General features: G+C 42.9%; 1 protein-coding gene across 1 annotated transcript; it reads left to right on the top strand.

Annotated features, from left to right (window-relative positions):
• Positions 1 to 4,988: 4,988 nt before the first annotated feature.
• Positions 4,989 to 11,546, top strand: ppp5c (protein phosphatase 5, catalytic subunit). The gene is made up of 13 exons (XM_053423458.1): positions 4,989 to 5,117; positions 7,066 to 7,307; positions 8,018 to 8,165; positions 8,299 to 8,420; positions 8,508 to 8,573; positions 8,753 to 8,851; positions 9,001 to 9,106; positions 9,291 to 9,433; positions 9,687 to 9,774; positions 9,866 to 9,906; positions 10,055 to 10,233; positions 10,326 to 10,407; positions 10,661 to 11,546. The coding sequence occupies exons 1-13, from the start codon at positions 5,021 to 5,023 to the stop codon at positions 10,721 to 10,723; spliced, it is 1,476 nt and encodes a 491-aa protein (XP_053279433.1). The 5' UTR covers positions 4,989 to 5,020; the 3' UTR covers positions 10,724 to 11,546.
• Positions 11,547 to 12,081: the final 535 nt, after the last annotated feature.

The following is a 12,081-nucleotide window of genomic DNA, read 5'->3' as shown; positions in this document are numbered from 1 at the left end:
GCTCTCACTGTCTGACAAAAGTATTTTCTTTTCTTCTCACACTCTCCGACGAAAACAAAGCAACACTATTAATTGTGTTACTTTCTAAATCGTGTAATCACAATCCCTGGTTTGATGAGGGACTTTCTGTGTGGAGTTCCCATGTTCTCTCCACACACATTAGACTCATGGTTGATTGGAGACATTAAAACTGACTGCCAGTCTGAACTTGAGTGTCAATGGGTGTTTGTCTGTGAAACACTGGTGACCCGTCCAGGGTGTCTCGCCCAATCAGCTGGGATTGGCTTCAGCTCCCCCCCGACCCTCAAGAGATTACATGGTAGCTTCTTGAAGATGACGGATGGATGGATGGAATGCATGGTATTGAACTTATCCTACACACCACAAATAGAAAACAGGTCAAAACCCTGAATGCTGGTTCCCAGTATGACATTTTTAGTGACCTTTCCCCCCCCCGGCTGTGTGCTGTGTCTGTCCAGAAAGAACATGTTTGAGCTGCTGCTGTTTAAACGAGCTCTGGAAAGAAAGAGTTAGACAGTGACTGGACGAGCTCTCTTGTGCAATGAAGCCTTTGTGAGTCTCGGTGGTTCAGGAGGACGGTTGATGTCATCAGTGTTTGCGGAGGTCACTGTCTATAAATATCGTCCCCTGGGTGTTCCTCCTCTGTCTTTCCTCACACACAGTTTGTTAAAAACCTTTTTCACATCAGATACTTACCGCCTCTTCATCGTGTGTCTATTTCACATCCTCCACCGTCTGCTCTGCTCTATCTTTCTGCATTCCTCCCTGCAAGTTGTGTGTCCCTCTCTCTCTCTCTCTCTCTCTCTCTCTCTCTGTCTCTCTGAGGCACACATGCATTCACGGGCCTATTCGCTTGAATTTCTCATTTCCTGTTTGGGGTGTGTACCCGATCCCTTGTTCTCGTGCCCGGTGCACATGAAACGCTCGTGCTGCTCGAGAGTCAGTGAGAGAGACAGAGAGAATACAAACGAGGGGATGATGGCAGGGGGAGATGTGAACGAGAGAAGAATCAGGCTGAGGACAGTGGCTGGAAAAAGAAAACCAAAGGAAAGAGGAGGGGGAAACAGAAAGTGGTTGATTATAATAATATATACAGATATGGCCAAATAAGGCTTGTGCCATGCTGCAAGATCGTTTTCCATCCTAATCTATGTTTTGAAGGAATCCAGGCGGCTTTCCCTCCCCTTGGCAATTAGCTTTTATTGATTATAATTATCTGTTTAGCCGGCCCATTTTCTAAATTTCCCTTAACAAGCCGGTGGTGCCAGTCGATCGGGGGGGGGGGGGGGGGGGGGGGGGGGGGGCTGCAGACTATGAGCTCTTAAAAAAACTCCTGTGCAGTCTGTCTCACATTTCCACCATCGAGAACTGATTCCACTCGTGTGTGGGCTTCAGGTATGGAGCTGTGGTTTCACTGGCTTCTGCGACTATCCTTATTGTATTAGTCCATGAGTCAAAACTGCCTGTTTGATTGGAAAGTTTTCCGAGAGAAAGCCACAGGGATAGAAAACACACACACAGCAGCCCATACGATGTAAAACCAGACATGGCTTTTTATTATTCAAGTTAGAGTGCTGAAGTAAAAAAAGGAACCTAAATGATGGGGGGGATGGTGGAGTCGTTTTAGACTGTGGAATAAAAAAGTTCCCTATTATTTTAAACCAGTAAAAACAACTTTAATCAACAAATCAATCAGAACTTTATCTACATCACACATTTCAAACAAATCAGATGCATTTCAAGCTGCTTTACAGGTGAAAGAACATAGGAGGTTTAAAGTGAGTTTGAAATAATCAGATTTAGAGACTAAGATACAAATAAATGAATAAATGATAAATGATAAAAAAAATACATATTAATATAAATAAATGTGATAAAACCCACATGTAGACTAAATTGGTGGGAGTATAAGGTTTAGATGTGCATGTCAACAGAAACAGACCCTCAGTGTTTTATGAAATGATGGATAAATACCAGCAAAACACATATCTCACTTATAAGTACGTTAACAAGTTCAGGAACTTTGTCTAAAACGTGCAAAAAGTTCGAAAATAGTTTTTTAGAAACAAACAATTGTGTTTATCTGGTTTAGAATCTTATATAAATCCTCTGTGGTCGACTGCAGCTGTTTCCATTTCAGGCACAGAGGTCAGAAACCCCGACTTTATACTTAAAACAGCCCCACACGAGATGTAAACAGACGCTACACAAAATATATACACAATCGCTTTCTATACGCTGCTCCAGGCCCCACCCATAACCACCGGGGTCACAAGGCCAAGAAGCACAGGAGCGGAGCAGAGGAGGTTTGAGTGTGGAACGGTGAAGCCGGTAGCAGGTATGCATCACGTTCCCTTTTTCCACTCGCTTCATATTTCCAGCTCCGCACAAATAACATAACAAATAATAGATGTGTCACTGCAGGATGTTGATTTACACGTTAACTGATCAATCCGAGGCTCCACTGCTGGAGGGGAGACTTTGTTAACGCTGAGGAACAGTGTGAGCAATTTGCGGATGACTCAGAAACCATATCAGCGACAGAGAGAGATGCCAGTGAGCGAGCACAAGCAAGATAGAGGGAATTAAGAAAAGAGGAGGAAGGGTGGAGCTCCGCAGGATGACTTTCTTCTTCACTTATCTTTAATTTCACTTGAAGTCCTTCTTTGCCCTGCCTGCTAGAAAAACATATGGTTCAAATAAGCAAACCCCCCCCGCCCCCACCGACAGACCCCCTGAAGTCCAGCTCTCATTAGTGAATTATTTGAGTGGAGCAGAGGAGGAGGAAACAAGACTCCGGCCGAGTCAGACATGACGGTTGAAGGGATGGAGGAACCTCAGAGATTAGAGTGTGGTGTTCAAAACACTGTGTCACTGGGTCCTGCATGCTCCAGGATAATAAATAGCAATAAGGTCTGGATCAGGACTGTGTAACACACACTCGGCTCGAAGGCCTCATCGCTCATTGGCTCGCGGCCCTGGAATGTCACTCACATTCTCCCTGACCTTCATCCGTCCCTTTCTCTGGTTGCTCGTATATCTCCGCGCTCGTCCATTATGTGTTTGCTTTAACTTTCTCAGGACCCCTCCGAAGCCCACGCTCATGCATCGTGCACCCAGGAGGACGGCGGTTTCCCTCCTCCGAGCTCCCAGCAGGCCAGAGTCTCTCTACCTCTCTCCCTCCCACTCTGTCTCTCCCACTCACTGTCTGCGTTTACTCTCATGTGGGGCCGAGGCAGTAACGTCAGCTCGCTCACAGTCAGTCTCATCCTGTGTGTTTTTCCTCTTCTTCCTCCCCTCCAAGCTCTATTATAGTAAAACCATCACGGAGCTAGACGTCTTAGGGCTCAGACGAAGAGGCGAGTCATAGGTAATCTTGCTATAAGGGAAAGTGAACTCACTCTCTGGGGCTGGTAAGTGCTCGACAGGGGTCGCGGTGACTCAGCCGGCTGTTTGGCCTCTTACTCTTCACTGCGGGGTGTTGCTTGTGAGTCAGGCCGGCAGACTGGACAGGCCTGGATCCTCCGTGTCACATGCGTCTCTCCAACGTCTCCTTCTCTCTTGAACTTCTAACCCTAACCTTCAAAAACCCAAACACACCAAACCACAAGACGATTCCTCAGAGCGCTGACTTCTCCTCGTCCCTCTCCTCCTGACTCCACTGCCCCTTTTTTAACCCTCTGTTGATGGAAAGATGTTTCGTGTTGGTTGTGTTTGTGCTTAAACGTTGCGTGATGTTGGTTCAAACCAGTTGTGTGACACCGGTGTGTGTCAGATGCCATTTGTGAGTGACTAAAGTTGTAGAGACGTGCACCTGTGCCATGTTTGTCCCCTCGTGAGGTTTGATGAGGACGACTTTGTCTCGCCTGGAGGCATCTGGAGGAAACCCAACCTGAACTCTCCTCTCACGTGAGCTCACATTTTAATGGATTGGAAATGCACTCAGTCACAGAAGCAGAGACCCGAGGACAAACTATTACTACTAACAAATAAAGTCATTACTCAGCATTGATATGGACCGTTTACCTAATTATCAGATAATGATTCACTTGAAAGTCATTACTCACAATCTCAAAAAATGTCTGGTTAACCTCACAAATGGAACTCCCTCGATCAGCAGCTTCACTCAACTCACTTCTGCTCAATCGCACGAGTAGTTACTGCAGCGACGAGTCTATACTGACCCCTGCTGGTCAGTGAACCTAAAGGGCTCAGATGGAAATATTCATATATGTTATTTTATTAATAAAAATAATACTAAGTTTTGAAATTGATATTGTCAGTGTCTCTCATACACACTTTTATTGAACATTGATTTTCGGTGAATGTATGAGTATGTATTAACAATAGAGGGCTGTAATTTAACCTGACGTATTAAGATGATGATGACAATTTTAATAACAATAATATATATGATAATAATAACAATAATAAATAAACAATTTATTTGAACAGCACCTTTAATACAATAAATGCAGCTCACAGTGCTTTACATATTCTACAGATAAATATAAACGTGTTAATATGTAGTTCATATAAGAGAATAGACTTTAAGTAACATTAGAACATGTTCAAATTACGCTTAAAAGAAAAATAAATGAAAAACGAGGAAAGAAGGGAAGAGATTTAAAGATCATAAAGTTACAGGCTGGAGTAGAGAAAGATGTTTTAAGTTTTCGTTTAAAGACGTTTACTCAACTAGCTTATCTCATAATAAAAAATCATAATAATAATAATTAAATACTTTCATGCATTCTTAGTTATTTCTTGTTAATATTAACATGAACACTTTCATAATATAATAATGCAAATACTATTATTATTATTAGAAAGACTCAACTAAATCCTTTGCGTGGGTTTATTATCTGCATTGATATGTCCCTGTATTTTTGTCAAGTTAATAATAATTATGTTTTATTACCATTTTAAATATAATTTATGTCCTCGCGCAGTAACAAGAAAAAAAACAGACTTCCCGACCTTTGCGACAGTTCGGTCAATGGCGCACGGATCGGCGTACGGCAGCGAGAAGAAGATGGCGGAGGGTGGAAATGATGCGGAGCTGCTCAAGGAGAAGGCGAATAAGTACTTTAAAGGTAATTTGGAGGGCTTGTCAGGTCTGTGGCTTTTGTCGGTGGTTTGCAACGGACACGGGTGTGACCGTGAACCGCGTGGGGACGCGGTCGTGGGCGCGCCAAGCTCCAAACCGGAGCCGGGAGCTAACGTCAGGCTAAGCTAGCAGCGCTCGGACAGCATGCTAGCGGTAAACCCCATTCATTGGATTAGCTGCGGCGGCTAAGCGCTAAAGCTGCGGTGTTGACGCACGCTGTGCCCATGTGCCCCAAACACCTGCAGGGGGTTCGATTCCCTCCGAATTTGTGGCGACATTTTGTTCCTCGTGGATTTGTGTAGATTTTCTGCGCAAATGCAACAACTGGAAATGAACGTTGTTGAGCAGCGACGCGTGTGAGCAGCAGCAACAAGGCTCGTGACGCTCACTGTTGATTATCAGGCACTTTTCTCTCCACCTCCATTATTATTCATGATCCTGGATTGTTCTCATCTTTTAAGACGATTTCATTTTGTGAATTATTGATTTAAAGTCTTATTTAGCTTCCGTTTCGTTTCGAGAACTGAGGTTTGACCTGGAACTTGATTTAAGCACATTTCAGCCCCGGGGACATACAGAGACTTCCAGTGACGTTATTAGTGATGCTTCCTGGAGAGTGAACTTTGACTGGTTTCTAAATGACATAACCAGGTGTGTCACGGATTCCTGTAAAAAAACAAAACAAAACAAGGAGTGTCTGATTTGAATTCCTTCTGCACGAAAAACAGAATCATGGCAAAGTTAGTTATTCAACATAATCACGTGGAGCGAGTGTAATGTCAAATCATCAGGTCAAACTAGACAAACTGTGCCACGAGTTGTGTGTTTGCTGTCTTATTCTCACGCTATCACAGACTCTGGAATGTGGATTGTCCACAAAGACAAGTAGGGCTGGAAAATATGGCCAAAAATTGAATCAATAATGGCAAATATTATCATAATTAATGTCCCTTTTTTTTATTTCTTTAACTTTAAAGGTTGATCTTTGACCCTGTGAAACAGCACAAGATGATAAACACCGTAGAAGCATTATAGATTTTGTTTTATTGCCTTTTTTATTAGGGTGACATACAGACCAGTATATCATCCGTCCATAAAGTTGTTGTAACTAAATTATTGTATTAAAATCAGATCAAGTCTCAAGTGGGTGGAAATCAACCCTGTGGATTGATTTAAAGCATCAACATGAATTCACAACCATATTATGTTTATTTTATTTTTAAACTGAAAGCTCTATTTACTCAGCAAGTTAATGTAATTACGTTCTGTGTTTTGTAAACTATATCGAATGTTAAATTTCATATGTTCCTCTGCCATGAAGTTTTCACTTGTGTTGAGTCAGAATAATAATAGCAGGCATCAGGGCTGTGATTGGCTTATAAGCCATTGCAGGTTTTCCATCACTTCACAGCCGCTCACTGGGAACCAGACTAGACAGCTGTTTATCCTGAGTGCACTGGGTTAGCAGTGGTTACATCCTCACAGTTTGCCCACTAATGGGATCAAAGTATGATTTTCTCTATCTCATAACTTCCCCCTGGAGCTAAAAGATTGTGTTACAAAACTCTTGATCTGGTAACTTGAGCCAAAATGTCATCTGTGGTTTTGATCGCTGTAACATCCTGATGAAGCAAAACTATTGTTCCTGGACTCACTGATCCAGGAGATTATATAAATGAAGGTTAATGTGTGTTTTTATTTAAAGCTGCAAATATACAGTTTATGTTTAATGTATAAAGTCCTTTTGGATTAATGAAGTGTCATGATCATCACATTTCAAACGTAGAATACCAGAAACATGACACCAGAACCCAGAGTGATGTCCTCATCGTGTCTCTTATGAATACAGACACTTAAAACAAATAAGACCACTATTCAAACACTAATCAACCAACTGAGCACTGATTTTTATCATGTGATATTTGCCTTTTCAGATAAAGACTATGATAATGCTATCAAGTACTACTCGGAGGCCTTGGAGGTCAATCCTACCAACGCCGTCTACTACAGCAACCGCAGCCTGGCATACCTGCGCACAGAGTGCTATGGCTACGCCCTGGCAGATGCCACCAAGGCCCTGGAGATAGACAAGAACTACATCAAGGGGTATTACCGCCGCGCCACCTCCAACATGGCACTGGGCAAGTTCAAGGCAGCACTTAAGGACTACGAGACGGTGAGATGTGTTTCTTTCGTGTCTATTAGTGGCAGCACGCTTTAAGCTGCCATGTGGTGTGAAACGAGCACATATAGGACGGCTATAAATGTGTTTGCCTGCATTTTTCTCTGAGGAAACGAGTTCCCCTGCTCCATCTGCTGGTCTGTCACCGAGAGTTAGGCTCCTCATGTTGCCTTACAGGCCCAAAATAGGGATTATCCTTAAATCCAGCCATGATGCCAATTAGATCCGGTGTATAGGTTCTCATACCGCAGATAATTTAGGGTCTATTGTTGTGCATGATGTTCTCATAACGGGCCATTTAAACCAGGGCTGTGGCAACAAAGACTCTAAAGCTCAGCCGTCGCAATTTATTGCCCAAACTCGGAACAAGCACCATGACGACAAAAAATGAGTTAATCCTCATGGAGCTCCGAGAGGTTGGAACAAGATTCATATGTATTTATAGAATCCTACTGAAACTATATATATATGACATAGTTTGTTCACATGTATATTCAAGGACAGGGTGGGACTGTGTTTACATGTTGTACAGTATCACACACAGCAAACTATTTTAACTCAAGAAGACACTTTGCATAAATTAGCAATTTCCTATTTAAACTACTGTTTTAACTTTACATTAAATTCTCTGCTTTGATGTCTGTTTTATTAAATTAACCCTTTTGTTCACTTTGTGTCTTTCTCTCCTCTCGCTCTGGTCACAGGTAGTAAAGGTTCGACCAAATGACAAGGATGCGAAGATGAAGTTTCAGGAATGTAATAAGATCGTGAAACAAAAGGCTTTTGAAAGAGCCATCGCCAGCGATGAGATAAGAAAATCTGTTGTGGACTCTCTGGACATTGAAAACATGAGTAAGTTTCCTTTTTTTATTGGACAATGCGTAAATATAAGTTCTTTCCTAATCAAGCAAGGGATAAGAACTCATAAAATAATCCATTTTCTTTACCTCTGATTCTCACTCATTGATGTGACCTTGTGTTGCAGCGATTGAGGACGACTACGTGGGCCCCAAACTGGATGATGGTAAGATCACATCTCAGTTCATGACTGAGATGATGGATTGGTTCAAAGACCAGAGGAAACTGCACAGAAAGTGTGCTTATCAGGTAAACATGGTCATGTGACACCCAGGATGCTCACAGAGGGAATCGAACGTGCAGCTGTAAATTAAACTGTTTTTTGTGCTCTTTCAGATTCTGGTGCAAGTTAAAGATCTTCTCTCGAAGTTACCAAGTCTCATTGAGAACACATTAAAAGAGGTGAGCAGCACTTTGGTCATGATCACTAGTGAAGTGAATTAAAGTTGCATTCTTTCAAGAGAACAATGGAATAGTACTTTTCTCTGATTACCACGTATTTAGTTTTCACAGCACAGAAGTAAATGGACCATAATATAAGATTTAAATAATTTAAGTGTTTCTGTTTCTCTTTGCCACAGACAGAAAAAATAACTATTTGTGGTGACACCCACGGGCAATACTACGATCTCCTCAACATCTTCAAGTTGAACGGCTTACCCTCAGAGACCAACATTTACGTATCCTTCCCTAAAACATCTGGTTTTAGATTTGGGTTCAACGAAGTTATACGACTTGTTTCATGTCATTTTTTACATCTATCACAAAAAACTTCTCAAAGCACTGAATCCAAACCTTGTGCGGCAAAGTCCTTTACCACAGACCTCAGCTGTTCAACGGGGACTTCGTGGATCGTGGCTCTTTCTCCGTTGAAGTCATTCTCACCCTCTTCGGCTTCAAGTTGCTTTACCCAGACAACTTCTTCTTGCTCAGGGGTGAGAACACGCCCTCTGTGCCTCAGTACAAGTCTGTGGACGCATCTTTATTATCCACACACGTCCTGTCCATGTCATTATTAATGTGTCACAACTAATGTGTTATCATAAAGGTCTATGCACAATACTGAAATTTGTTCAATCAGGAACATACATTATACAATAACCAGGCTTGTCCCTGCAGGTAACCACGAGACCGACAACATGAACCAGATGTACGGATTCGAAGGGGAGGTCAAGGCCAAGTACACGGCCCAGATGTTCCAGCTGTTCAGCGAGGTCTTCCAGTGGCTGCCTCTGGCCCAGTGCATCAACAGCAAGATACTGGTGAGCGGTGGAAGAGACTTATTTTGTTGTTGTTCACCGAGGCCTTGCCACAAGTGTTGGGGGTTTAATCGGTGATAACTTTACCTGTCAGGACATCTTGATTCTGAATTTGAAGTTACTGGAGACTGTTTGTTGTTCTTTGTATAATAGAACAACAGCTATAATTGACCTGAATCTTGATAATGTTTTATGTTGGTGTTTAAGGTTTGTTTTTCCGTTTCACACACACTCCTAACAACACTGTCCCTCTCAGGTTATGCACGGGGGGCTGTTCAGTGAAGATGGCGTCACATTGGATGACCTCAGGAAGATTGAGAGGAACCGACAGCCTCCTGACTCAGGTAGCAACCGACTCTGAATCAGTGTCATCGGTTTAAAACTCGCTCTCAGAAAACAAAACAACCTTTGATCCTTCCTCCTCTTTCCCCACAGGTCCCATGTGTGACCTCCTCTGGTCAGATCCACAGCCGCAGGTTAGATTTCACCCACTCAAGATTATATACTCGTTTATTTCATCGTCTCCACCTCCTATCTTTTGGTTAAGAATTAGCTTCACCACTAATCTCATCTCTCTCTCTCTGTCTCTCTCTCTCTGTCTCTCTCTCTCTCTCTCTCTCTCAGAATGGCCGGTCGGTCAGCAAGCGAGGCGTGAGCTGTCAGTTCGGGCCCGATGTGACCGAGCGCTTCCTGGAACAGAACAAGCTCGACTTCATTGTGCGTAGTCACGAGGTCAAGGGAGAGGGCTACGAGATCACTCACTCAGGGAAGTGCATCACCGTGTTCTCAGCGCCCAACTACTGGTACGTACTGGTTTTTTGGCTCATCCTAGAAGTGTTGACTCAGCGTTTATTGCAGCGGTTCACTAACGTTGTCGTGTGATCTGTTCCTCCAGTGACCAGATGGCAAACAAAGGAGCGTATATCCATCTCAGGGGATCAGACCTCAAGCCAGAATTTCACCAGTTCAATGCTGTGGTCAGTATAAAGTTCTCCAGTCTGCAATGTTCACTGGAACCTTGGGAAATGGTGGTTTTAATATCTATAAGACTTTCTGTACCTTTTGTACAAAGGTTGGTCCAGTTTATACAATTTTGTGCTCATTTCCATAATAATAATATATCAGTTAAACAACCACTGACTTGTACTTACAACAGGCTAACAATGACTAATTTTGCAAATCTTTTAAAAAACCCTTGTTAAAGTTTGATCTAATGTTTTTCTTCTACAGCCTCATCCGAATGTTAAGCCCATGGCGTACGCCAACTCGCTAATGCAGATGGGGATGATGTAGATCCGTGTGTGACACTGACGACCTCCCATCTGACCCGAACCATCCCGGCCTCCTCACTCCCTCCAGTGCTCGGACATGCTCTCCTCCATGCTTAGCCTCTGGGATCCCTCTCCCTGACAAACCTCCGCTAGTTGTATGCTGAAAAAAAAAACACGTGGTGTAGTTGAGATGGGGAGAGATCACTCGTACCAGCCCGGCCCAGTTCAGAACTGGATCATGTTATCTGTTTAAAAAAAAAAAATACTGTTTCCATTGTCATTAGTCTGTTCATGAGTTCCATCACCGGGTAAAGACACCGGCCGTGAGATCTCCAGACGAGTCTCCTCGGAGCTGCTTGGTTTTTAAATATTCGACACACTCAGCAGATGGGATCCAGTAGATAGTACGTACCAAAGATCTGTGATTTAAAGATGATTGTTCAGTTTGTACGAGGAGCGTCTTGTGACTCTGAAACCCAGCGTGCCCAGCGAGGAGCGGCATGTGGATCAGTGTTTCTCAAACCATCCTGCAGTATGTCAGTCATTACAAATTAATCTTACGTGTGTGTGATCCCAGTCTGTCACGTGTCTCTGGGTACACTCTTAACGGTGCTGTTTGCCATTAGTGGTGTAATTAGCTGGTTCCGTCATTTAGCTGGTAACTTTTCTTTTTGCACCGCTTCCTGCCGAGGGAAGATTTTGCTGCTCTCCATGTTTTCATCCCCGACCGTCATGGTGCCCCTCACCCGGCAGCTCCTGCACACTCTACTCTCCAAACATAGCTCTGGTGTAACACTGATGGCACTTGATCCCCGGTAACTTCTGACCCCCCCCCCACCCCCCCCCCCCCCCACCATCACCACCACCACCACCACCGTTCTGTGGATGTCTTCAGTGCACAAACGTCCAAAATGCAACCCTGTCTTGAAACGCACAGCTGCATTGTCCAACGGCCCTCAACTTTTTAGATAAAGAAATACACCGACGTGTATGTATATATACTGTATCATTTAAAGATTCCGTGTAATGTTTGGAGAAAAATATTGAATAAAAAAATCCAGTCCTGTGATTTTAGAAACAAGCTGGTATCTTTATTTATGTTGGTCCATATTGTCTTTGTTTGTTTTGTAGTTCTGTGTTCTCTGTGGATGATTAGAATTTATCTGAAACACATTTACTCGAGAACACCATCAAGGAATTTCTTTAGATTTGGATCAAATGTTAGGAACCAACAGAGTTTGATGTTCAAAGGTCAAGAACATTGTGACCTCTCAAAACATAGTAAAATGAGACAATCCTTTTTCATATCAGAGAAAAGTGGATTGGTTTTATTTGGATGTATCATAAATTATATCCAGTTTATCAGTATTTAATATAAAT

This window comes from Pleuronectes platessa, chromosome 5, assembly GCF_947347685.1.
Source record: "Pleuronectes platessa chromosome 5, fPlePla1.1, whole genome shotgun sequence".
Taxonomy (NCBI): Eukaryota; Metazoa; Chordata; class Actinopteri; order Pleuronectiformes; family Pleuronectidae; genus Pleuronectes; species Pleuronectes platessa.
This window is presented reverse-complemented; position numbering and strand designations above follow the sequence as displayed.

Coding starts and splice junctions, on each gene's coding strand:
- ppp5c (XM_053423458.1), top strand. CDS start 5,021: ATGGCGCACGGATCGGCGTACGGCAGCGAGAAGAAGATGGCGGAGGGT. Junction 8,574..8,752: donor TTGAGAACACATTAAAAGAG/GTGAGCAGCACT, acceptor TCTTTGCCACAG/ACAGAAAAAATAACTATTTG. Junction 9,434..9,686: donor GCATCAACAGCAAGATACTG/GTGAGCGGTGGA, acceptor TGTCCCTCTCAG/GTTATGCACGGGGGGCTGTT.